Source organism: Anser brachyrhynchus, assembly GCF_964034855.1.
Source record: "Anser brachyrhynchus genome assembly, chromosome: 14".
In the NCBI taxonomy this organism is placed as follows: Eukaryota; Metazoa; Chordata; class Aves; order Anseriformes; family Anatidae; genus Anser; species Anser brachyrhynchus.
Window position 1 is genome coordinate 3186736 of NC_137709.1, and position 26803 is coordinate 3213538.

At 58.0% G+C, this 26803-nt stretch overlaps 1 protein-coding gene across 4 annotated transcripts in view; it reads left to right on the forward strand.

Moving 5' to 3' along the window:
• JADE2 (jade family PHD finger 2) overlaps positions 1-26803 on the forward strand; it is a gene marked incomplete at its 5' end in the record, with an annotated part of 68637 nt that overhangs the window by 5136 nt on the left and 36698 nt on the right. For 3 of the 4 annotated variants that reach the window (XM_080555478.1, XM_080555479.1, XM_080555480.1), the window contains 3 exons: positions 1370-1427; positions 4020-4105; positions 14446-14603. In XM_080555478.1, coding sequence (XP_080411604.1) covers positions 1370-1427; positions 4020-4105; positions 14446-14603 — 302 coding nt within the window. Of the gene's footprint in view, positions 1-18; positions 979-1369; positions 1428-4019; positions 4106-14445; positions 14604-26803 lie in introns of those variants that run through there. The other variant, XM_080555477.1, reaches the window with a different exon arrangement.

The following is a 26803-nucleotide window of genomic DNA, read 5'->3' on the forward strand; positions in this document are numbered from 1 at the left end:
CAATGTAATTTCCCCCAAGCAAAAATCTACCGGCTACTTGGAAGGAGGCTGGTTTAATAACATCTGTTTCCCCTGGAATCGCTGGAGGAAAGTATTGGTATTGCCATAGTCTCAAGGAACATTTTTAATCCTGTTTTGACAGGGCAATGCCTTACAACAACACCGATAGTTAAAATGTTTATGATACTTTGTAGTATTATCCCTTCTATTGGTGTGATAAAACATAGCACGTATATTGTCAAATGCAGGCACTGGGAGAGTTTTATGTGCTTAACTACCTGGGAGCTCTAAGGCAGCGGGACTTCTCCACTTGTTCGGGGGAATGGCGTGCTCCAGCTGCCCTGCTGCTAATTCCTGCTGCCACCGATCCCCATTTGTTGTCGTTCCTTCTTAATATTTGGGAAGAAGCAGTGTATGTGCCTCAGATTCTTGCAGAACATCTCCGAAAGTACCAATGATTTCCGTGAGGTTAGCGCTGTGCTCTGCAGGTGGATTTGAGCTTCCAGCCTGTTGCTGAGCGGCTTGGTCCGTGCGTAGTGCTTCCGCTCACAGCCCTGCTTGGGAGCTGGGACCGCACTGATCCCCACCTGTTAAACCCTAGTAAAGGTCTTCAAAAGTTTTAAACCCCTTTTTTCTTTATTTATTTTTCCCTCTTTTTTTCAAGCACCTGCTAGTACAGGTGCCTGCCTTTCGGTTCAGGCACTTCTGTCCTGTTCAAAGCCACAAAGCAAACTGGCGGCCGAGCTTCAAGCAGGTCCCTTCTCCTCCTCCTCCTCCTCGCCGTGGCAGTGCCGGATGCCGTGGCTTTGTCTCCAGGACAGCAAAGTTGTGGCCGGAGCTGGGGCTTGCCCCGCAGTGCTGGAGGAGGTCTGGGCTGTGGGAAGCGTGCTTCGGGCTGCGCTAGCGTGCTGGCTGCGCAGCGGATGCACCAGCCGTCTGAAAAGCTGATACCGCCCGAGTGGGAAGATGACTCAGAGGGTAAAACCCCGGCCTCATTGCGCACAGGGGTCCTCTAGAATTCAGTGATGCTTGGACTTTCCCCTGCAGACATACTAAGAGTGCACAGAGTTTCCATTCTTGCGTCTGTGCGCTTCTCGAACGCGCAGCCCAGACCTGCTGGCGGGACGGCGCCAGGCCCCTTCTGCCGCCTGGAAGCAGGGAGGGCCGGTACAGAAACGCTCACGCCCTTGATGTTTAACAATAAAAGCCCTCTGAGGGTTGCTTGCTTCCTTCCCTAAGCCCCCGGGTGCTCTGTCGCGAGGGTAGGCGTCGGGACGGCACGGTGTGCGGGCGTTGGGAGCGACGGTGAGCGGGTACCGGGTGAGGGTCCTGGCCACGAAGTGTAACGTGCCATTTCTTTCTGTTGCAGATGGAAGAAAAACGACGAAAGTACTCGATCAGCAGTGATAACTCCGACACCACTGACAGTAAGACCTTTAATTCAAGGCTTTGAACGAGATAACTAAGTGATTCACCTCCAGCAGGGAAAGCGTCGGAATAATTACTTGGCGAGGAGTTGAGGAAACTGCATTTGCTGGGAAGTCGCCGCGCAATGAATTGTGCGCGGGGTTGGGTTTGTCAGAAATGCAGCCCTGATGTACGACAAGCTGATACCAATTTAAATGTCTGGCTGTGGGCTCCTCCGAGCCGATGGAAGTGTCTCCCTCGTGCGAGGAGTTTGGGTGAGGGAGAGCTGCAAACGCTGCTGAGCGCAGATCTGCAAACGGAGCAAAAGCCGCCTCTAGACAAGTTGTCCTTGCACATGTGCTGCATCGCGAGCCCAGTCAGCTCCTGGCTGAGCTGTACTGGGGGAAAGGGAAGTTTTTGCTGGGGTCAGGGTGAAAGCAGAGCCTTCTTCCCTGGTGAGCTGAGGAGTGATGTGGGAAAAGGGATAGGGCTCAAGCCAGCAGAGCTTGCAAGCCCACGCTTGCTTTTAAACATATACCTCACTTCATCCTCATTCAGGGAGTGCAGAAGCATGTGCTCAACAATAAACATGTGCAAATGTGCTGAATTTTGGCTATAAATAGAGCGCTTTCCTCTCCCACTTATTTCAGGGTTTCACCCACTGCAGAAATACCGCAGTGCCTCGGCTGTGCAGCACCCTCGAGACACGAGTATAATCCCTTGTCTAGTCGCTGTAGTTCCCCACTCGTTGTTCTTGGTTTCTTGCGAATGTCACAGTAATTTCATCCGGGCCGCGCTAGGAATTTGCTCTCCACACTTTACAGGATCTGGCTGCAGGAGCATCCGCGAGCGAAAGGGACTGTGCTAAAGACACCCAACTCCCGGGCCTGCTCCTAACAGGATGATGGGGAGGTTACAGAGGGTTACGGAAAGGCTGATCTCGCTGGGTTTGGCCGTGCTTCCCACAGCTTTAGCCAAAACCACGGTCTGAGTGAGCCCAGCTTGTGCTGCCAGCGCCAGCCGGGGCCGTGGGACAGGAGCTGCTGCCGCCGACCCGGTGGCAGGGCCGGGATGGGAAGCGCGTCAGGCTCCGGGTGCACGCCAGCAGCAGCCCTCACCTCCTGTGACACGAAACATCTTTAGCTCGGGGGGCTCCCTTTGGAAGCCACGCTCCAAACTTGCCGTCCCCTAATCCCCAGGTGCCCAGCGGCTTACCGAACGGAGCTGCCTTAGCTTCTGCGCCGTGTGGGGTTAAGGCATCTTTCGGCGTGGTGTTAAGCAGCGTGGCCTTACCTCCGCTGGACTTGGATATTCGTGCTGCGGGTGATGGCTAAGCTGTTGACGAATGCTCTCCTGCAGGATAGTTGTCAACAAAATGACGACCTTCTTCTCTGTGCCTCTGCCAGGAAAGGGTGGCAGTGACTTGTTATCTAAGCCTGCGTAGCTGTAGCCACGTCGTAGCTTGAAAAGAGGGGGCAAAGTGGAGATTAGTGCCTCGATCTGTCAGCGTAAGCTCGGGGTCTGCCTCCGCAGTGCTTGGAGCAACTCGCCGAGTAAAGCAGCTTTTCTCGGCGGTTACAGCTTAGGGCTTTCTGCTCTGTACTTCGCCTACCCAGTCCTCTGGCATACTGGCATAAAAAAGCCTGCATTTTTGTGGAGCCCACTTCAGTGGCATCTAGCCTGACCCCGCGGCCAGAAACCAGGTGTCCTTCGGGAACAGTTGACGCCATGAAATCAGGTCTTGTTTTTATCATACGTATACAAGAAAGCATGTGTCTGGGGCAGACACAAAATCTTTCAGTAGTTGGTTTATTATTTGGTATTACCAAATACAGATAGCTTTTTCCTTTTTTGCTGGTAGTAGTAGTGATAGTAACACCTCTGAGTTGGAAATACAAATTAATAACACAGCGCTCCCGTCGCATTTCAGCTTCAGCAGCGTTTGCCTTGTGGAGGTGGCAGCGGTGGTGGTAACACTGCTCGAGTCAGGATAATGAGAGTCCATTCATAATAATCCCAGAGTAAAGTAATCCCAAATCCCAAAGCAAATACTCTCTTACTACTGAAATGCGTACTGTTGTGTGGTTTCCATTAGGTGCAGAGGGGGCTGCTGAACTGCACACAGGCGTGGAAGTTATTAGTGCTGGCACTGACAGGGAAGTTTCACCCATGTGGTCACTGGTTTTTTACCGTGGAGCCTGAAGTCCTCGAGCAGTTCAGCTGCTTCACTTTGAGCATCCACGTTAGAAAATTTTACTCTTACTTCCTTCATTTCTGATCCCTGTAGATACCTGATTTCAGGAGGGTTAAGCCCGGGCTCATTCCCTCGGGGAAGCCATTCATTCTTGGGACCTTGCCTGATGTCTGCTCTTGACCACAGCTTTCTTAAATCTCAGGGGCCTCTGTTTCATCACCTGTAGCAGCAGAAAAATGATGTCAGTCTGTTTTGGTGAAGTACCCTGAGATGTGCACAAAAATAATGCCATGTCAAGGTGTTACCACCTCTTAGCATTGACCCAAAGCATGGGATGGGGCTGAAGTAGTGGCAGTGGCAAAGATACGGATAAAACTTGTTCTGTTTTTCAGGTAATGTCTCCTTTGCCTCCTTGCAGGTCACACCACGTCTGCGTCCAGATGCTCCAAACTTCCGAATACCAAATCCAACTGGTCCCGGCAGAAGGAGAAGAAGCCCTCTGAGGTACGCAGGGTTTTTGGCTGCTCAGAGCATCCTCTGAGAAGCCACAGACCGCGCTGCGGTGCTCGGGCTGGGCACTGGAGGGAGCAGTCGGAGGTACCTGGAGGATGCTCAGGTGGAGGGTGGGGGGTCCCTGTGCCCAACCCTTCGGGACTGTGGTCCCCAGGGGGATTCCTGCTGATGCAGGTGGGGAGAGGGGAGGTTTGGAGGGACTGGGAGGTCCTGCAGGGTCGGGGCGGCCATGTGCTGACCTTCCCAGCTTTGGGTGCCCACCTGGATCCCATTCCAGCTGTGTCCTGCTTTCCCTCGCGTGGCTCTTGGATATACCTCCAATAGACGTGGAAACTATACCAAGCACGAGCTGCTGTTGTAGCAACTGCATTGTTTAGTGGTGGTCATCGTCATTTCCAGAGCAGTGTGAGCAAAGCCAGAGTGACGTTGTTGGTACATTCCCTGTCATCTGGACCCGTGTCCAAACAGAGCTAAGTTTAGATGAAGGTGAAGCGGGCTTGTCTGGTACCTTCTTGCAGCCTCCCTTCATATAGGCTGCAGATCCCTTCTCGAGCCCCCACGCTGTGCATCTCCTGGGACTGTGGCCCGGTGAGCACAAACCTCTATTACATCCTCAGTTTGCATCAAGCTGAGCAGAGATTTTGAGGTTTTCCTGTGGTCACCGCCTGAGTTATAGCTGCACTTAGTTCTTATCGCTGTGGCAGATTTACATTGGTGTATCTCGTGTGTTGTTGGCAGTGGACAGAGACTTTAAAAAGTCCAGGTTGCTTGTGCCTTGGGTAAGGAGAAGGGCTGAGGAGCTGTTATTACCAGCTGAGGTAATTGGAAACACTCCAGATAACAAAGAGCCGGAGATACAGATGTCACTGCCTGCTGACAGGCTGTTGGACAGTCGCACGTTAGGGCTAGGAATGTAAATCTTTAGTTATAGATGTGCCTCTTGAAATGAGTGGTGGGTGTATGCTGTGAGCTGAGCCCCCAGTCACACAGAGAAGCGTTTAGGGTACGTCGTCTTCCTGCGTCACCGTTGCCACCTCCGTGACATAAGGTCCTGTCCCTGTGCCTGACGTTTGTAACGACGCCAGGGGAGCCCGGTGTTGCCCTCAGGACCACCATGGTCATGCCTGGTGCTAGGCCTGCGCTGAAGTGCCACGATGCGATGTGGCATCACCGATGGTGCCACGCGTGCTGCCATGCTGCCCGGTGAGATCCTCCTCCAAAACACGGGTGTCAGGAGCGCCCTTTCTGCGCCTTTCTACACTCGCACTGCTCCCTTCAGTACGAATTGTGCCTACCAGCCGGCTGGGAGTTCACCCGGCTGCTGCTGCAGTTACTGGATACAAGTCTGAAATGCTTCTGGGCCTGGCGGAGGGCATTCAGGCCCAGTTTTTGCCGCTCTGCAGTTTGGCCCAGGGCGACGTCAGGTCGGGGCCCGTGCCAGGCCCGGCTCACCCCCCTGCTCCGGGGCCTGCGCTGCCCGGCACACACGTCTCGGTGAACCTCAGCCGCGGAGCCAAGCTCAGCCTGGCACCTGCAGGAGGCCACCCGGCGGTGGGACAGAGCAAGCCACGGTGGCACGTCGGAACCAAAACCACAGGGGACCTCGGGGAGGCGATGTGCGGTTCCTCAGGCTGGACTTTGGCCAGGAGGCTCAAGCTGACAAGCCGTCTTCTACAAAAGCGCGGTGGGAAGCCAAGCAGATGTGAGCCACACAGATCTCAGCTCCAGTCCCGTATCCTGTGTCTTCCCTGTGGCCACGGGGCCTGGCGCTGGTTGGGTTCAGCTTCAGATGAGACCCAGAGGCCAGGCCGGAGAGCCGAGGGTCTGGCACAGCATTGCCTGTCCTGCATGACAGGGCTGGGGCACGTCGCAGTGTGCAGCATCGAGGTCGCTACAGTGAGCGTGGGTTTGTGGATTTCCTCTGGGACAGCATCTCCCAAACCCTTCCACATCTGCCCCAAGTCCTGCCGTGACCCATGGGCCCACAGCCATGGGTCCACAGCCATGCCTGGGCTCCTTCTGTGGGGAAACACGTCTGGATGCAGCAGCTTGGCACATAATGGAGGATTTCAGCATGGAGCAGGGTGGCCGTCGTGTATGGCAAGCATGGAGAAGTGCAAAACAGAAAGCACACCGCTGTCAAACCTGCTTCACATGAAACACTTCATTATCACACTGAGGATGGAAACCGCAAGAGGGTAACGTGGAAAGCGAAATGAACTCACTATCAGGCGTCAGAACCTGCCAGGCAGTCTGCCCAGGGCATTTTGGGGATGGCGCGGCCTTTTCAAGCAGTAACTCAGACTCGGGTACACCTGGTTGGTAGCTCTGTAACGACTGATGGCACTTCTGCACGCCGCCAGCTCCCCAGGTGCAGGCGGTCCAGGGGGCAGCGATGCCGTGGGACGGGCTGGGGAGGGAGCGGGGTCGTCTCCAGCCTCTCGTGTCCCTCACAAAGTCGTGTCCCCCGTCCCTGCGAGTGGGCTGGAGGCGAGCTGCCGTCTGCATTCCCCTGCCAACATGCGCAGGAGATAAAAAATCAAAAGCATTAGTGTTACATAGTTATTAGCCGGGTCAGGGGGTGATGTTTATTATGAAAGACTCTGCGAGAAGGGATTAACTATACACATTAAAAACCACCCGATACGAGGCATCTGGAAAAAACAAGCTTCTTAACATGGAAAAGTACTGAGCTGTTTGTAAACATCCGCGCTGGGGGCCGGTGCCAGGGAGGGTGATTATATTTATCTGTGCGTGTCACAGGGCTCTGCCTGGGCTCTGACGTGGCCCAGACACCGGGCTCTGCGAAGCCGTGCCGAGGTGACAGCCCTGGGCCCCAGGGGCTGCCGAGAGGAGGTCTTGGGTCAGGGGGTCCACGGGATGGGGACGGACGCGGGCAGCTCCTGGCACCTGCAGTGCCTGGTTGTATTAACCTCGTTCGGGCTCATTTGTCCCCAGACCTGGCCTGGAAATGAGCAGGGGTCCCCGCACCCTCCATGGTGCTGCCGTCCCGAGCAGCCCTACTAGGGGATGGATCCTGCTGGTGCAGCATGATGTGTGCTCAGCTCCTCCCTGTCCTTGCTGTTGAGTCTGCAGCACGGAACGAGACGTGCCTGACGGAGGGATGTTTGCTTCTTTTATCGGCGCGTTAGTGCGATCCTGCCCCCAGCTGTAGGGCTGCTGGGGATGTGAGCGCAAGCCTGGCTGGGCTGGATGGCAGTCATGGAGCCCTCCATCCTGCTGCTGACAGGGAGCAGTTGTCAGTGTCTGAGGAGGGAACGCAGGAACAAGGCAAGTGTGTGACGATGCTCGCTGGTTACATCCTCCAGCTCCCAGCCATCAGCGGCCTGGGGACTCCTTTGGATGCTACATCTGAGTCAGGGCGTTAGCCAGGAGGTTAGTCATGAGCTTCTGAACTGCTTGGGATCCAAAACGCTGCCCTGCATCGGGCTGCACGGCCGGAATATTTTGCGGGGGAAGAAGTACCTGCGTCGTGGTGTACCCCTCCTGCCTGACAGCCCCTCGGCTGTCCCTGTTGAGGCTGAGCCCCAGCCCTGGCCTGGCCCTCCTCTGCAGGTGCTGGGCTCCTCACCTCCGCTTCTGTCCGGTCCTTTTCGAGGTTACGGGACCGCAGCTGCACGCCCTGTTCAAGATGAGGGGCAAACCACAAATTTATACAATTTACATTATTTTCTGCTTTCCTTGTTTAGATATTACTTCCATGTTTTGAAGGATGTTTTTTAATATCTCTTTCCAAGGATTTAACCCTTTTAAAGCATCCTCAACTTGATACTGATTCCCTTCTAGAAAGTAATTATTATCGCACTAGTTCTTTTTGTGTTTATTTTTTTTCCAGTGCAATAGGTATGTGCTGCTACAGGGCAATGTAAATTTAGTCCCTGGGCTCTCCATGCTTTGAGAAAGGCTTTTGTAAGGGACCATATGGCCAAGTAAGACCGGACATAGTTTTACTGTGCTGGATTAAGAGAAAATAGGTCTCTGTTGAAAGGTTTGACTGCAGTGTCTTTGTCACTTTTCCCAAGCCAGCATGGTTATAACAGATTAATACCATTGTCTTCTGAATGCTGAGAAGGGCAAGACAAAAATGCTTCTTGTTCCTATTTTAAATTCTGTTGTTCATTGAATCTTTAACATTCAGCATTTCAAGAGGAAACAAGAATAGATTAAGAGATAGCAGACTGGCTCCCAAATGAACACGAGAGTAAGTATTTTTCTCCCCACAGGCAGATAGTATCACTGCTTACAAACACACACCAGGCATTGCCATGTTGCTTAGCCCTGCTACTGAATATTGCTGCTCGGCTTGTTTTGGAACGGGCTAGAAAAATGTGACAAAATGCCTGGGAGATGAGCCTTGGGTGAGCTGGGTGGGCTGCCACGGGCTGGTCCCACGTAGGTGCTGGCTCCAGCTGATACGAAGACAGTTTGTCCAACCAAAAAATATTCCCAGGGCTCCCATTGTTCTCATTGTTTTCTCTTTCTCTAAAAATCCTTGTGACTCATGAGCTACAACAAACAATTTTATGCTTGAAAGAATGAAGGGCTAATAGTGCTGGCTGGGAAGGAGGAGAAAACCCTGCAAGGCAGCGGGAGGGACCTGCGCAGCCCTCCCCGGGGCACAAGGGCGGTGGAGAAGGGGACGGTGGCTGGGGGGGGGGGCCAGGAGGCCAGGAGGCCAGGAGGAAGGAAAGGTTTTGAACCAAAACCTGCAGAAAACCTGTCATCTGGGCTTCCAGAACCACTCCCGTCCTTCATGCTGCGAACCATCGCTGCACAACCGCAGAAGAAATTCTGCCCGTCGCTCAGAGCGGCGCTTGGAGAGCCCGGCGGGCTGTGCGGATACAAGGGCGTCGGGGAGGATCTCAGATAATTTAGTTTGTAAAAGGGAAGAGGTAACAAACGTGTGATTTCAGACAGGCTGGGGCCGTGCGATTCCCACCCCTCCTGCCTGCTGTCTCGCCAGCACACGCGTTGCGCTTTTCCGCATGCACTCGATTTTGAGCAATGGGCTTAATTTCTCTTCGTTTCCTACCCGTGCTCTGCAGTGTGAAGGGCTTTGGAGAGGTTTATTTTTTTGCAGAAACTCTCTGGGGATGCAAAGGTTTGTGTGCCTAAACACAACCCGTGCAAGGGCTGCCATCGTCCGCGCAGGACCCTGCGCCGTCCCCGGGCTCGTCGCAGTCCTCAAAGCTAATTAAAAGCAGCGCTAGACGAGTGTTTCTTTAGTTTAGATTTAAAGACCAAAACAGATTCAGCTTCTTGGCTCTCGCCCAGAAGCTGATTTCATACAAGTGGAAAGCAGTTACTGAAGGATCTGAATTTGATGTTTTGGGGTTGGTATTTGGGTCTAACGGGATAATTGGCAGCCTCAGCCCCGCCGAGCGGTCGCTGTAAAAGCGCGGCCCTTGGGAGAGCGCGTAAAGTGGGAGCTGAATAGCGGCGAGGTCGGTGGCCCGCTTTATCAGAGGGGTTCGCAAGTGAGTCAGAGAACCTTGAAATCGATGCGGGGATTTCGCAGAAAGGTAGCGGAGAGGCGCGGAGATGGGGCCGACGGGCAGAGGAGGCCGAGAAGCGGGCAGGAGCCGCGGGAGGAATGCGCTCGCGGTAACGGAACCGCCTGGGAGCAGCGCAGCAGGGGAGTGCTACGGCACAGCGGCTGCAAAGGGGGGGTGTGGGGCCACCAGTTTGTCACGGGGTGACCCGTAGTGGTGGCTTCCAGGGCTGCGGGCAGGAGGAGGCTCCGTCGGTAAGACGGGGATGGCAGCGCAGCGGCTCCCGGTGCGTGGCAGGGTGCTCATCGCCCCGTGCCGTCCGGATGTCGTGGGGCGCGCTGGATCACAGTTTCTGGTGGATGGAGACCCAGATCTTCTGTGGGGTTCAGCGGCTGCACATGAGATGCTGTGCTGAGGGAGGAGCCGAGTCCAACTCCTGCCTTCCAGGTCTCTGCCACAACCGGAGGACCACCCTTCCCAACCCAGTCTCATGTGAAGTGAAAAACGAGGATGTCAGAATCGCAGGATGTGTTATTTCTATTTAAGTTAGGGTCTGGTTTGGTTTTTTTTGAGAGGGAAGATCGATATGGTTTTTGCTTCGCTAGAGCAGACTTCAGAAGTAACAACAGATACGAATGTACCCGCGGGTAATGCGATGGCTTCGGCGTCGCAGCGACTTCTCGTGGTCCTGCACCTCCGGGACTGGCTGCCAGCCCAGCATCGTGCCTGGCTGGGCTGAAGGGATGGGGAAATAGCCGAGGCAGGTAATACGGGCCTGTCCTGCCGGTGAAAAGCCAGTGCCAGGGATCACTTAAAGGCCTGCAGGGACAAGAGCTCCTGACGAGCCTTGGAAATGGAGCTGAAGCAGAGCGGTCCGATGCTGGGAAAGGCTGCGGCAGCTCAGGTGCCCGAGGCACCGACGTGACCGTGTGGCCAGTTCCCCCGGCGCGGGGCGGGCGGCAGCGGCCCCCGAGACAAATTGTCAGTTCCTGCGGAAGGGAAGAAACAGTAAACAGTGCTATTGAGGGAAAATTGCTTGTTTTCTGGTACACAACTTTCTCTTCACCGCCAGGTCCTCAGTTCATCAGTGCCCAATTTATCCTTTATTTAGTTTTCATAAATAATTCAGAAGAGTTTGAGTAGAATAATTGAGTCTTTTCCCAACCCTAATCCCAGACAATTCAAAACAAAAAGACATTTAGATTACAATTTGAGCGTATTAGCTGTTGGGAGATTTCCAGACAACTGATCTGCTTTCCTTTACAATTTCTGTGGCATTCTATCATTTCTAAAGTGTTCTGCTTTGATAGTTAATAATTTGAGCATTTCCAGTTCTTCATGAAAAGACAGAGGCATCATTGTGATAAAGTGCTGGCGTGCTTGCTGCCTTTGGATGTGCGAGCTTATCTGTTTTCCAAGAAGGCCTAAATAAATGGAGTAGTAAGATTGCAAATCCAGCCTGCGATGTGCCTTATCATCTTCGGGGAAATAGATACAATCGTGCTTATTTGGCTTAAAATTAAAACTAAGCTTCCACGCCGATGTGAGCTGAAAAGCCGGAAGGGATGAATTTGGGGAAGACTGAACGGAGGAAAAGGCGAGCCCGTGATGTGCGCGGGAAAGAGGGGAGAAGCCGTACAGAGGGCTGATCCGTCGCTGCGCTTTCAAGCATGCAGGCTGCGAGGTGCGGGGCTCGCCAGGAGGGTTTTGCATCGCTGAGGGTGCGGTGGAGGCTCCGTGAGGCCGGCCCTGCGCGGCCAGAGGCTGTGCGCGGCCTGGACTGCTGAAGCCGTGACGCAGCTACCAGCCAGGAGCGAGCTGAAGACGTGAGCTGAGAAGTGGCTGCAAGCACAGCCAGGCGTGCGTGGTTTCGGACGCGAGGATCGGATCGTTTCACTCTGCCTGGGGATGAGGCCTGGAGGGGAGATGCAGGGTTTCCCAGCACCCAGAGCTGCGGCGATCTCTCTCCCCGCTGTGCCAAAGCTCTCCCATTATCCGCGGCACACGCACGTCCATCACATCACAGCCAGTTTGCCGGGTTCCCAGCTCCTGGGGCTCGCTGGGCGACTTGGGGCAAGCCAGCGCAGGTCTCCGTCTGCAAGAGGAAGGCAACGGGACGGGCTCTGCACGGTGTAAGTCCTCCGTCACCGCCTGCCCGTGGTACTGCGACAGCGTCCCCATCGCTGCACCGGTGTCCCCATTGCTGCACTGGCGTCCCCATCGCTGCAGGTTGATGCCCTGCGGCAGGGCCCTGCCTGCACCGCCGGCTCCCCGCTCCCTCCAAAAAAAACCTGGGAGTGGAAGTAGCCCCTTGCCCGAGCTGCGGTCCTGGCAGCGCAGACACGTCGGGCACGGGGCGTATTTGCACGCTCTCTTAGCAGATGAGCTGCAGCGGGCTTACTCTGTTTATTTCTCGCTGCTCGATACGCAGACGCGTGGCACGGGAAGGATTATGACATCTTGCGTGCTCCTTCTCATGCTTAATTAGCGTTTATCTTAATCTTTTTTTTTTTAAATTTCTCGCACTGACAGCATAGTAAAACGCTACTGTGGCATTCATAAGGAGGAATTTGTAGCACGCAGACTTAAAGGAGCTTGATCTTTCTCACACCGAGCCTAATTCTGCCGGCAATGCGTAGGCTGTTCGTTCTGGTTGTTGAAGGATGCTCTCAGGCTGGGTCTGGGCAGCTCAGATCGGCTTTGTATAGCTGCAGTCAACAACGTCTCCGAGCAGGTGCACGAGGAGGAAGGTACCAGTGCAATTCAGAGAGGTCCCAGCGTAGAAGGGGTTGGTGGTTGTGTTTAGCCCTAATTGGGTTATCAGCTGAGGCTCCGAGGATTAAACAAACTGACCTAAATCCTGGTCCCAGTGGTCCTGGTGAATGGCTGGTTTCCTGCATCTCAGCCGATCGGGTTTCTGAAACGCTCCCCAGGGCGAGTTGTTGTTGTATCGGGAGTGTAAAGCCCGTGCTGTGTCGTTTGTTGGGTTCCTCACAGCGCAGTGCTCGCTTTGGGGACAGGCACTGCGAACAGATGAAACGGCGCTGCAGAAAACACCTGGTCCGACCCAGCCGTGGCTGCAGCTAGACGGTGTCCAAGCCCGGCTGCTGGCACCGCCGCCGTCATTCCGGCTAATAGCAGATGGCAGAGAGGAGAAAGCATCCATTCTCATTTACAATTTATTTTTACTCCACGAGAGACGGGATTGCTCAAGCCCTTGCTGTCAGGCGGTGTCTGGCAGGACAGCCTTATTTACCGTGATGGATGTGTTTGGGATGCTTTTTTTTCGCGGCGGTGTGTTGGGGGAAGGCTCTGCAGGGCCAGAAGTGAGATGGAGAACAAGCGCGGTCCCCGTCCGAGGGGCTGGCGGATTTTCGTAGAGGAGGGCTCCGGTGTCAGCCTCGGAGGAGGTTTATGGGGTCAGGAGAAATCTCCGTGTGTTTCGCTGCAGGCTGGGGCCGCGTACATGGGCATCTCTACCACCACTTAGCCGGATATTTTCCTGCTCACTAAACAAACTGTAGACTAAACTCGAGCTTAGCCCTCGGGAACAAGGCAGACAATGAAAGCGGAAAGCGGCGTTAGAATTCGGTGATGCTTTGTGCTTCCACTGACCCGTCGGGCGGCCGGGGAGCCCCCCAGGATGCTCCAGCTACTGCTGCAAGTGGATATCCACCCAAAAACCGGCCGCGACGGCAGCCAGCGGTGGCAGCTGGGTGCCTGCTGCGAGCGTGGCTGCTCTCCCGAAGGCAGCTGGAGCTTTTTGAGGCAAAGCTGTGCCCTGGCCGGGCTCTGCTCCTGGTGCTCTCACCGCAAGCACAATTCACAAGTCAGCCCCCAATGGGCCTCCCACCGATCCCGGCGCAGCACGTCTGGGTTTAGCTGCTGTAACCGGGAGCCTCTTGAAGCCCTCGGCTCACGGATATTTCTCCCTGCTGGTAGTGGGGTGGTTTTTGCGAAGCAGGAAGGTGATCTCTCCAAAACAGAGGCAAGCAGAGGTGGTGGCAGTGCTTGGCAGAGGGGGTCCGCAGCAGCCAAGGATCTTTGCAAGGGGCAGCGCTCGGAGCCGAGCATCCAGCCCTGCTCCGTGGCCCTGAGGGTGGCTGGCGCTGGGTGTCAGGGCTTCAGGGCAGCGGGTGCTTCGGGGAGGGTGCTGCCGGAGCCGTGGGCTTGCTTTGGGGCAGGTTTGCTCGGGGACGGAAGGGCAGGCAGCCACGTGCGAGCCGCGGGCAGGGAGCTCGCCGGCAGCGCCGTGCCGGTGCCAAAACTGGGACAGGGTCGCCCTCCGAGGCGGGCTGCGCTGCCGTGCCCGTGGCTGTGCGAAAGCTGCTCCACCTGCGTTTTAACAACGATGATTCATAGGGGGTTTTTAGAAAAAAAAAAACACAACAACATGCCACCAAAGCCAGACGAACGCGTTTTGTGTGAGAACGGCCCGCGTGGAGGGGCTTCTGAAGGCGGGGATGGCAGAGGCTGGGCGGATTTCTACCCGGTGGGGACAGGAGGGTGCCCAGGGCACCGAGGCGGCTGAAGGGGACACAGAGGTGCTCGGGGCAGTGCAGTGCCTCTCCCGCCGGCAGCTTCAGTCCCGCCAAGAGAAAATAAAGCAGCATCTGCCCCAGCAGGGCTGAATGTGGTTGAAAGCCAGCGGTTGCGAGCATCGATCCCCTAGGAGAAAGTAACCCGTCATTTCCCCAGGTTGACACAGCGAGTCCGCCGCGCTGTCACCCGTGGTTATCCCCAGCTCCCGCCCCGAGCACACGCACAGAGCTTTTGTCAGAGCCCCTCACCCTCCCCGTGGTTTGTTTCCCGGCGCAGGTTTTCCGCACGGATCTGATAACAGCCATGAAGATCCCCGACTCCTTCCAGCTCAGCCCGGAGGAGTACTACGTCCTGGCCGACCCCTGGCGCCAGGAGTGGGAGAAGGGCGTCCAGGTCCCCGCGAGCGCCGAGGCCATCCCCCAGCCCGTGGTCAGGTAAGCCGGCGGGTCCCCTCCGTGCCACGGGGGGTGTGCTGTCACCTTCCCTGTTCCCCGGGCGGGCTGCTTTGTCACTTGTCCCCCCGGACGGCCAGGCACGGTGCCGAGTGATTGCGTTGCTCCCGGGCGGCGCAGAGGAGCCGTGCCAGGCGGCCCAGCTCCTCGCCTGCTTGTGGTTGGGGAATTTTGAGAAGATCTGATAAAATCACAGGAATGTTTAAAAAAAACAAACACAAAAAAAACACAACAGGAAGCCAGCCAGAACGTCAGCATCTGTCTGCTGATGGATGCACCTCCATCTAGGAGCACCGTGGCCATACATCACGGTAGGGGTTGTGAAAACGGGATGGGAGCACAAACATTCAAGGACTGGGAAAAGGAGCCCGGCAAACAGGCAGGCGTCTGCGGGACTTTGCAGAGACGATGCCGATTGGCCTGGAAGGGAGTCTGGTTCGCTATTTTAAAATGGGGAACCGCGTTTAAAATAGACCCTGCAGCAGCTGCCGAGGCAGCAAAGGGCCGTGGGTGCGCCGCTGCCCCTGCTCCGCGCGCTTGGCAGAGGGGAGCGGCGGCGGCCCGGGTGGCGAAAAGGTGGTGCCGTTGTGGTGCTGGGGACGGGGCCGTGCTCGGGGCTTCGTGCTGCTCCCCGGATAACGGGGGAGTTGGGCCAGGCGCTGGCCCCGGCGCAGGCACCGTTTGTCCGCGGCGGCGGCAGCTGCTCCCGCAGCTGCCGGCCCCCGGTTATGAAGCAAACTTTTGTGTTTGCTCCCCACCCCCCCGCCTCCTCCCCAGGGGAAAAGAGAGAAAGAAATGAAACTTTAATGAGTCTGAACACATCAAAAGGGAAGTTGTAAAGGGGGCTGTTGAGTTGATTTAATCCTTAGGAAAAAAAAAAAAGGAAAGAAAAAAAAACTGCGTGTGGAATATCTTTTTTTTTTAGTTGTCTTTGATAGCTAACCGCAGTCTGGACTCATAAATGCTCTGCTCCCCAGCTGAGGGCTCGCGCTGGTGCTATTTCCAGCCGAAAAGTGATAGCTTGGCACTGCCGGGGCCGGAGGTGCCTTTTTAAAGCCGACCCGGAGAGCAGCGTGCGTCGGGTGGCGCTGGGCATCGAGGAGCTCTGTGCCGGCTCCTGGGGCCAGCTGCCCTGCTTCGAGCCCCTCCTGGCAGATGTGCACCTCTGCTCTGCCCCGCGCCCTTGTTTTTGGGGCATCCTGGCACAGCTCTGCCAGCTCCTGCTGTTCCCACGCAGGGATGCCCCTAAAGGGACGGAGAAATACATCCCGTGTGTGTGGGAGAAGCCTGGCCCCGCAGGGGGCTCTGCCCGCGGGTACCCGGCAGCATCTCCCCGTAGGCATGGCTGGAGCCCTGCTGAGTCAGGACGTGTCCCACCTTCCCCTGTCCGCACACCACAAAGGTCACCGGCCCTCTCGGATGCTTCTTGCTCCCTTCTCATTTTCTGCAGGTGTTCGTGCAGCTTGCCTGTGTGTGGGTTTCGGTGGTTTTCCCTGAATTTTCTCTTCAAAGGCAGGCGGTGCATGTCTTCTTCGGGTCTGCCGAAATCGGACCCGTTTTCTGTGACTTCCCAAGGACACTTGGTAGTGGTCCCGGCGCTTGCAGCCGGTTCAGTGAGTCCCTGCAGCTGGTCTGTGATGTGCCCTGGTGATCCTGGCTGCTCCTCCGGGGCTGCTGCAGGCTCGGGTTGCGCAGCCACATCCCTAGTTTCCACACGGGAGGTATTTTCCACTCGTACGATTCCTCCTTGCGTTTCGGTTTGCTGAAATACTCGGCGCTTTAGACCAAAGTTGTTACCGCCCCCGTTGCCGCTTGCTGATTCCGGGGTCGTTCCCTTTTGCGCGTTGAGCTCTTTCCTGACAGTTTGCTGCCTGCCACAGCCTCTCCGGGAGCCCACTGTCCATCCCTGCATCCCCTGCCGAGCGTTGGGAGCTCGCTCGTGCTTCCCGCAGCAACCAGGTTCTCCGTGCAGAGCAGAGCCACGTCACGGAGGGTCTCTGCTCCTGCTGCTCACCTGCCTGGGTCCCTGCCCAGAGCCGCGTCCTGCATCGGAGGGGAGACGGGAGGCACGGCAGCGCAAGGTGCCTCCTCCCTGATCCAGCCATCCCTGCTGGCCCGGCAGCAAGCAGGGCCTGGAGGGCTTTGTCCTCAGCCTGGAGCCAGGGCGATGTGAGGGGAAGGGAGAGCTCCGGCCCTCATCTCATTTTGCAGCGGTGTTCGCGGCTGGGTTGTGGCCACGGTGCGTGTCCCAGGGGACGAGCAGCGCTGACACTGCCAGGTTTTCTTGGCCAGGGCAGCAGCTCTCCACAGCAGAAGGCACGGCGGAGCCGGCTGTGCTCCTCCCGAAGAGTTCTCCCTCCGATGGCACCCCTGCCCCGAGGGTTTTCCCGCTGCCGTCAGCGCTGTGATAGAGGGGGCAGCATTCGGACAGCCAAGGACGGATGAAAACCGCAGTCCCCTTCCTGCCTGCGGGGTTAGACGACAACTCTTGCAGTTGCCCTCCTTTGGGGAAGCAGCAGGTAGTTCTCACGGAGATGGCTGCATTTCATCCGCCTGCAGAGAACAGCTTTATAAGGCCCTACAGCTCCCATTTGCCTTGCTCCTGGCTCAACTGCTCGGATTCACCCCCGTCCCAGCACGCGGATCCTCCCGGCAGCAAGGACCAGACCTCGCTGGCCCTATGGGATCCATCACTTCGGTACCTCACCCCATGCCACCGCCTGGGTTTCCAAACTTTCCTTTTCCCCCATCCTCAAACAAAAAAAAACACAACAGATCCTCGCTGGGTCAGCTGCAGGGAATCCCAGTTCCTTTCCCTGCTGAGCAAAGCGCACAGCCCCTGTTTTTTTACAGACCGAAGCCTGGAGCCCGGCAGCTCTCCTCTGCCAAGGCGAGACCTGGCGCAGCCCCGGGGCTGCCGCGCTTGCCGGGGGCAGCGTTTTGCTTTTCTGCCACGTCTCGGAGGGGTAAAACAGCGATGCAACAGCGTGCTGCCCGTGGAGAGGAGGCAAGCCACGCCTGGGAAATGCATCCCGAGCCCATCTCCTGCGACCCCGGGGTGCAGAGCCTGGGCAGGGGGTGGGCTGGAGCCCCCAGCAGGTTTTGCAGCGGAGGGTGCGAGGGCTGCTTCCCTCTCCAGAGCTGCGTCTCCCCCTCCCCAAGGTGTGCTGTTGTGTGCAGCTGCTGCCGCCGCTGCTCTTTTCATCTCTCGCCTGGGCGCTTGGAAACGAGCGCTTCCTACCCGCCCGTTGCCTCTAGGTTTTGCGGATCCCAAGCTGAAAATTAGATTTCGAAACGTTTTTATTTTGCTGGAGCTCGAAAAATGTCAAAGCTGTGGGTGAGGCGGGAGGGAGAGCGCCGTGTTTTAAGGAACGCTTCCCCCGGAAAGCAGCCGCCTGAAAGCTGCCTTCACCAAGAGCCACCTTAACGCAGGGGGTGCTCCGTAGGCTAGCACAAATCGCCGTGCGGTTGCGTGGAGGGCGATGGGGGGAGAGGAGCATCCTTTGGCTCGCTGTCCCCCTGGTTTGGTGCCCAGGGCCGGGTGCCGCCGGACGTGCGGCTGCTGCCGGTGGCCACCCACACGGCAGGGTTATCGGGCGGTGCAGGACATCAGATGTTTCCTCTCCGCAATCGTTTCTGGCTCATCAGTGCTTAAAAAGGGGTTTATTTCGTACAGCCTGAGCATTGCCCAAAGCTTGATGGCCTCCAGCGCGGATAGAAAACCCGTTTGGAGCCGAGTGAGAGCAGGGGAAAGGCGGAGGTACCGGCAGGGACAGGCTGAGCACCTTGGGGTCACGGTGGTGCTGGGCATCCCTGGAGGGTCCCCAGGCTGCCGGGAGCAGGCAGGTTGCGAGCCCCGGTGCAGGCAGGGTGGTTGTTGTGCCGATGGGTGAGCCCAGGCACTGGGATTGCCGTCCTGAGTCACTGGTGCTGAGCCCCAGGCTGGTGGGGGGCACTGGTGGGTGCTGGATGCCAACAGGGCCACCTCAGCTCGGCTGGAGGCTGGGGGCAGAGCAAGGTGAAGCGGCGGCACCGACTGCAGAGGTACCCCAACGCCTGGGAGCGTCGGGGTGCGGGTACTGCCCTTTACAAATGGGAATGGGGAGCTTTGGGTGAACTGCCGGAGTCACACCGTGGTGAGCTCTGAGGGAAGGTGCTCCTGGCTGCTCCTGGCTGCTCCATGGTGCTCGTGTCGGGCCGGGGAGCCCCCTCTGTTGCAGCAGGTCTGGGGAGCCCAAGGGGGGCTCGTCCCTCCCCGCCGGAGCCAGGCACAGCAGCACATGGCGAAGCTCACGCAGCAGAGAGCATCCCTCCGTGCAGCACTGGCACCGACCTCCGATTCGATGCACCTGTACGGCTTCTAATTCCTTCCTTATTTAATGATTTAACGTTTCTGGCAGGCGGTTCCTCCCCCGAGCTGACAGGGATGCAGGCAGGATCTCGAGGTGGCTCTTGGAGCTCGCGCTCAGCCACATCGGTCTGTGCCGTAGGTTCTGCTTCCTGCGAATTTGCACACAGCAGGAGGACGAGCAGGAAGGCTGCTTCGCGCTGGCAGGGCTCCCAGATATTCTTGGCGTCGCGGATCCGTACTTGTGTCATCACTGTGGCCCTGGTTTAACAGAAAACAGAGAGTGCTGTGGCAACAGGAAGGCGCAACCTGTGCGCACACGAGCGGGGCGAGGGCAGGGGCACGGACGGGAGCACCGCCGGGGAGCGGCTGCCACATCGGAGGGGCACTTGGCACAGTCCCCCTCGCTTCCCCCCTGTCCCCCCGCGTCCCCCCTGCTCCCCCAGGACCCCAGGTGCAGGCAGAGCAAGCCCTGGCTGTGCCGCGCGGTGCAGGGGCACGGCTGGCTGTGCCGTGGAGCTGCCGCCTGTTGGCCCCACGGCTCGAGGAGCTGCCCCAGCATCTCCGGGAGGCCCTGCAGGGCTGCCGGCGTCAGGCGGTGCCATTTGTGTCCTGGCTCCGTGACAGCCCCAAGGACGGTGCTGTGCCACGGCAGAAGGGAGCAGGAGGCACCCGGAGGCTCTGCTCGCAGGGAGCATCCCGGAGACGAGCGGGCTGCCGCGAGCTTGTGCCAAAACGATTGTGTTTCCGAGCCAGAGCGCACTGCGGGGGCGCAAAGCCAAGTGGTGCCCGGCAGCGGCTGTGGGACGGGGGCACGTCCCTGCCCTCCGTTCCCCCTGAGCCCCCACTGATCCCAACAGGGCTGGGGGCACCTTCCAGAAACCCCAGGGCACGGAAGGGGCGACTCCAGCGAAGGGATTAAACCGGCCCCCAGCAGTGCAGCCCCACGAGCGCCGCCTGGACGCCACCTCCCCGTCTCCCCCCGCGGCTGCCCAGCGCGGGGAGGGCTCGCGGCGGCGGCGTTGCTCCCGGCGCTGCAGGAACCAGCACACGGTGTTCTGCAGCTCCAGGCCGGGCCGAGGCCGGGCTTCCTTCCCTCCTTCCCTCGGCCGGCGAGGCGGGCTGGCTGTTGACTCATCGGCAGCTTCCCTTGGGCTTTGCTGCAGAAGGGGCAGGCGGGATGCTGCAGCGGTTTGTGTAGCTCTTGGAGCAGCGCTGTTGTTTTAACATCAGCTGCCTTTTCTTTTTTTTTTTTCCTTCCTTTTTTTTTTTTTTTTTTCATCCCCTCCGGCTCGTGGTGAAAAACTGCGTGAGCTCCGGGCTCGCAGACGGCCCGGCGGCGATCTTACAAAGGGCTGGTTCTTGGGTCCGCCGTCCCCGTTCCGTGGCCGACCGTCCTGAGGTTGTGCTCCGCTCCAGAAATACAGGCGCGCTTCCCTTTCAAGACCCGAGACTTGGGTCTGATCAAAAGAAACACAAACCCCGTCTGCTCCGGGCCTGAACGTGGAGCCCACAAGCCCTGGGGGGTGTGAGTGGGGAGAGGAAGGCTGGCAGGCCCCGCGGCCGCGGTGGGGATGGAGACGGCTGGGCTGACCCACGGCTCAGGAGCTGGCCCGTGGAGCTTGCTTGGTGGAGAAGAGCAAAAAAAAAAAAAAAAAGCCCCAAAGTCCTCAGTAATAAAAGCTCAGCGGGCTGCCTGTGTGATGCTGCTGCTGGGAAGGCGAGGGTCCGGTGCTCGTGCAGCCCCGTGCCCCGCAGAGGGCTGCTAACGCCCCGTCAGGCCCTGCTGAGCTGGGTTTGTCTCGGGAGCTGGGGATTTTGGGATCCTTGCCCTGGGAGAAAAGCGCAGGAACAGCGGCGTGGGATGGGGCAAAGCCCTGCTTTCGTACCCAGGGCTTGGAGAGGGAACGAGCCTGGTTTACTTTCCGTGTTACTTTCAGTCGTTCTGGTTTTACGGTCTGTGTGACAAAATCTCGTGTATGCTTTCAGCAAGTCCCCACCTTTATTAGTTTGCTACGGGAAACGCCTTAATCCTGTGCATCCTTACCTAGTGCCGGGCCACTCGGCCTCCTGTTTGCAAGGTTTGCTAATTCTCCCTGGGGATGTCTGGGGGCTCTGCTGGACCAAGCAGACGCACGGAGCGAGCGGGCTGGGGTTGCGCTGCTCCACGGAGAGCTTTGTGAAGAGCTCGGGGCGGCGGGGGGCTCGGGAGCCTGCACCTCTCCCTCCATCACCTCCCTTCTCCACCCAGGACCAGGGATTTCGCGTGCAGCTGGGCAAACCCTAGCCAATCTGATCGCTGCTGCTTGTAGCCGTAATTAAATCACCCCGTCGTGATTAGTGCGCCCAGCGTCCCCGTGAATCGTACAAGGAGACCCGTGCGACAGCAGCGTGCTACCCAGAGCAACGCTCAGCCCCGTGCCCTCGCCTTCCCTGCGAGCGTCCCGGTGCTCAGCACCCGCAGCTCCCTCGGCAGGAGCAGGGGTGGCCACGGGGATCCCCGGGCTCGTGGCCCCGCACGGCTCGGAGCCGCGGCGGGCGCAGGGCTGCTCGCAGGGCAGCGCTCTGCTCTCCGTTAGGAGGTGGGTACGAATCAAAGTGGAGCTGTTTGCGTTACTGAAATAATTGCGGAAGCGTTATCTGGCTGGGCTAATTAACTCCGGCTGCTTTAACGTTAGCAGTTTGGCTTAAGTTGCGTGAAGAAGCAACAGTTTTTGTCCTTTTCGCAGCGAGGAGACATAACGCTCACGTGTCCCTGCCTTTACTAGCAGCGATTCCAAGACTTGAAGGACCTGAAGGGGAAGGAGCAGAGTGTCGGTGACCCATGGCTGTGTTTGGCACGCAGCGCTGGGCCCTGGCGGGGAGGAGAAGGGGGAGAGCAGTGCCAGGGTGGGGGGAGAAGCGCAGGGATGCTCCAGATGCTCCAGGAGCAGCGTGCACCTTCTGCTCGCAGCCCAGACGCCGCCTTTGGCTGGTCAAGCAGAAAAAAAAACCTTCTCTTGGCTGTTAGGGGGGGCTCTGCAGCTCTCCTGCTGCACCCCAGCGCTTGTTTACTGCCACTCTCCTCCGCTCTGCTTAGGAATTATTTTCTGGGCACCGACTCGGAGCTGAGACCTAAATAATTCATCTGTTGAGCTAAGGCTCGGTGAGGTTCAGCCTGGAATATGAACGTGAGAAAGGCAGGAGCATCAGCGCTCTGGTCTCTGCCCGGTCTGCGGAGTATCAGGCTTTTTATATGGTGATAAACAGCTCAGGAACGAAATTGGAAAAGCTGCCTGGGTTTAACAAGATGGCTGTTTAGTGCCTCCTGTTCCCTTGTTTTCCTCCCTTTAACACATCAAAGAGGAGTGAATCAGTTTCTCCTTAGAGGATTGCATTATTCCAGGGGCCTGGGAGGACCCACTCTGGTCACAGGCTGTTGCTGGAGGAGGTTTTAGCTGAAGAAGGGGGAAGGGAGAGATTTTCTAATTGCACCTGTTAATTGCAGTTCGGAGACCCAGCTGCATTTCTGCGCGAGTCGCAGGACCTGCCTGTAGCGATCCCCACCGCCAGCAGCCTGCGAGGGGCCACCCTACCCCCTCCTTCCCTCGTGCTTTGCAATGAAATGGGGCTCTCGGGGGGGGATTTGCAAACCCGGGCGACGGGGCCACGGAGCCAAAAACGAGGATTTTCCCAGCCGAGCCGTGCACGGTGCCAGCAGCTGCGAGAGGAGAGGCTGCGCCCCGCAGAGCTGCGTGGCGGCGACCGCCAGCGGCTTGCGAACGCTCTCGGGGCCGATAAGGATCGTTTGGAATCGGCTCTGCCTGGAAAACGCCGCGAGTCCGGAGTTCAGCTGGGAAAAACAGCAGCCGAAGGGATGGCGGGGGCAGCCGCACCGCGCCGGGCTGGTACCTCCCTGCCAGGGGACACCGGGGTCCCTGGCACCTCGGGGAGGTCCCTGGCACCTCCTGGGGGTCCCTGGCACCTCTTGTGGGTCCCTGGCACCTCGGGGGGGTCCCTGGCATCCCTCGAGCAGGACGCGATGCGCATGGTGCGCAGCCACCCGGGCATTACGTCACCTGCAGCCACCCTCACTGGCTGCTGGTACCCGGAGGGCAGGACGCTGCTGCGAGCAGCATTAACCCTTCCTGAGCACCCCGGGGTAGCACAAAGGGACCTCGGTGGCGCTGAGCGATAGCCACGCCAGTGTTTGTGCAGTCAGGGGGGGGATTTCTGGGCGTGGGGGGTTCTGGTACAGGAGCTTGGCACGTCTTCCTGGGGCCAAATGCGGATTCTCAGAGCCGCATCGAGTGTTTTCGCCGTGCCTAGGGGGTTTGGAGCAAGCCCAGTCGAGGTGCGGGTTATACCAGGCAGAAGGAAGGATGAGCTTTTTAAGGGAGGTGACAAGTGAAAAGGGAAAATATTGCAGTCCTACACTGCAGTGGAAATTTCGGTCAGCTGGGGACCCCAGGGTTGGGACCTCCATGGGCTGTCCACCGCGCGCAGCAGCGGCAGAGACGAACCGTGGGGTTACACGGGGCTGCGTGCTTGAGTGTGGATGTCCGAGGCAAGGGTGGTCACCTGCAGCAAGCTTTTTTTTTTGTTAGGATTGTGCTCGTTACAGGTGCTGACGCCAGGAGAGCCTGCCCGTGGCAGCGTGGGGCGCAGCCGAGGGTTCCCGTTCCCCACCTCTGCCCCCCGGGGCTGAGCCTGTGCCCGCGGCCCCTGTTTCGTACGCGGGCATCGCTGGGGGTTTGCAGTGGTGGTTGCCAAATCTTCAGGGGTTTTGGCTCCAGCAGCCTGTCAGGAAATCCTGCAAAGTCTTAATTTTCTGAGCACAGCAGGGCCGGCTGAGAACAGGGCTCCCATTCCGTGGTGGGTTGGGAACAACGGGTTTTGGGGACAGTGGCTGCCGAGACATACCACAGGGCAGCTCTCCTCCATGGGACCTCCTCCTGTTTCTGCTCCGTGCCCCGGGTTTCACTCTTACCCTCTGGTTTTGGGTTTCCTTCCGTCCCACCGCCTGTGGTGCCTCCAGCATCGTCTCCTGAGGGCACAGCCGCCCGTGGGCACCGGCACCTGCATCCTAGAGGTGCTGGGAGGCCGCTCATCCGGCTGGGCCGTGCCATTTTCAACCCCCGGCCGGTTAATTTAAACCCTAACCACTTTAACACTTCCTTGGCTTTCCCCGTCTTCTTCGAACCGAGCTCTGGGAGTGTAGTTTTTGGCTCGTGCTTTTACAGGCTTCAACAGGAGGCATAAAAGTGGAATCACTGGGCATAACACCCCTCGGTAAATCTGTGCCCGGGTACGCTGAGGATCCCAGAGCCCTGCGCGTGGTGGCAGCCGTCATCGCCACGAGCCCTTCACCGCCCTCTGCCCCTCTCCCCGACACCAGCGGGCTCCTTCCCCACCGTCTCACGCTCCGCTCCGCCATTCAGAAGCGCTAGTGCTTATAAAATCTATTAGCTTAAGTTTATAAGAAGATTGGGCATCTGGTCTGAAGAGCCCGCGAGACGCTATTTTAATAAACAGCAAATGAAAATTGTCCCTTTAAATTGCAGGATGCCTTTTGAAAGTTGGAGTGTGCCGCAGGAGAATTCCCCCGCGAGCAGAGCTGGCAGTAATAACAGTATCAGCATCCTCTGAAGGTTGCTGGCAGAATTATCTTTCCACTGACTTTCCTAAGCTGATTTATTTATGGACACTGGACCAGACTAATTTAGACTGGAATGTAGGTAGCAAGAAGATGACTGACTAAAGCCTCCGTTGTGATAAAACGGAGCGTTTTGAGAAGCGAAACGCTGTTCAGGATTGTTTATTATTTCTGCCTGGTATATTAAAAGGGAGAATATAGAAAAAAAAATGCATTCTCCCTTCAGCCAGCTGAAGCATTCGGTTTACAGAGATGATTAGCCATGGGAATTGGCCGAGTGTGTTTTATCACCGCGTAATCTTCTCCTGGGGTGGATGCGATCCCCAGGAGTGCCGGGGTCCTCTTACTCCTTTCCCTCGAGTGCCCTTGAGGCCCACTTGCAGCCTCGTGGCCTCGGGCTCGTTGTGCTGTTCAGCCCGATCCCAGTTTTCAGCCCCTCGTTAAAACAAGCTCCATCAACAAGTTGATGCCGATCTTTCTGACAGGCCGTGCCTCCGGCCGGCTGAGTGGGGGTGACACGGGGACACCACCAGCGTCAGCGCTCTGGCCGGGCGAGAAGAGGCTTCCCCCGCAGCTGTGTCCCCGCGGTGGTGCTGAGAGGCGGTGCTGCGCGGGGTCTGCAAGGGTCCCAGCTCTGCTGAACCTCCTGCACGCACGTCTGCACTGCTCCCTGCTCCGGGCGGCACGGCCTCGCTCGCGTCTCCGCCATCTCAGCCCGGTAAAAGGGGGCTTTCTGCCCGAGTACAGCCTCAGGGCCAGCGCGGAGGTGTCCGCTCGGGGGTGTTTTAAAGCTGCCGTGCTGCTGGGGCGGGGTGGAGCTGCTCCGCGAGGTGCCGGTGCAGTGCCGGTCAGCTCTGTGGCCGTGCTGCTTGCTCCTCTAGCGTTTTCGGTTCCTGCTTCGGCACGGTGCGTCCTCTGCCCACCTTCCCGGTTTGGAGCACTTGAAGCATTCCTGGGTCCTGCTATGAGTCACCGCGGCCTCGTGATGCTTTCTGTTCCCAGCCAGGGGTCACGCTCGGTGCTTTCTCTTCTCTCAACACCCCCTGCACACCACGGAGCCTCGGAGCCTCAGGATCTTGCCTTGTCTGGGTGTTTCCTGACACATCTCGCTACACGAAGCTGTTTCTCTGTGCCACCACCCTCTCATGTAGGGTGAGAGGTGGCTTGGGGCACCTCGGAGCACGCTCTTGCCTTTGCCTGCTCTGGTTGGGTTGGTTGTGCTGGGGCTCCCCCCGTGGGGTCCCCGTCTCCGCAGGGCAGCAGGAGGAAGGAGGCTGCCAGGGGTGTTCCTTTGTCACCGTCACCATTTCTTTGGAGCGTGCCGGGGCTGATGGCGTGCTCCCAGCCCAGCGCGTCTCGCCTCTGACAGCCTCTTTGAACTGAGACCAGAGATGAATGGCCAAAGCAGCAAAACTCTGTAGGAATAGGAAGAATCCCCCAGAGATGCCCGAAGTTCCCTTTGCGCTGTGGAAATCTCGTGCTGGAGCTGGCCCCGAGGGTGGCTGCCGGGCAGGGCACACAGCGGGGCTGGTGAGCTGCCGGCCGCGCACGTGCCGTGATAACAAGGTCCCCAGCACCATGCCTGCTGCTGCCTGGTTCTGCTTTTTTAAAAAGGGGGAAATGATCTAGGTAAGGCACGACGTTTGGCGTGGAACCGGCTCTCCGAGTGAAGCTGCGAATCAGCAGCCCGGCGCTGAGGGTGCCGCGGGCACCCGCTGCCCGCCACCGCCCCGGGCACAGCTGGGGCCTCTCACCTCGCCTCTCGTCTCACTCCTGCCATGCCCCAGGGACAACACGGGGCATTAAACCTTGCGATTTTTTAGCCTGGCTAAGAGCAGAGCCTCCAGGGCCACCTCCTGCGTGTCTGCAGCTGGCGGCGTGTCGGCGGCACCAGCACCAGCAGGCTGCACGGCCGGCAGCTCGGGCGGCACCGCTCCCCGGCTCCGCTCCCCCAGCTCCTTCCCACAGCTGGAACAGAGCACTCGGCACCCCTGGGTCGTTTTCTTCTCGACAGCTTCGAGCTCTCTCCCGTAAGGCCAGTGCCTGGTGTGCCCAGGGCCTGATGCTTTGCAGAGCGACCTGGAGCCGGCTCAGGGAGGGAGGGTTTCAGTTCTGCTGGCACCAAGGGGCCCCGGAGTATTTTAGGGGGCTGGGAGCTCCTTAGAGGAGAGTCCCGAAGCTCGATAGCAGCACGCTTGG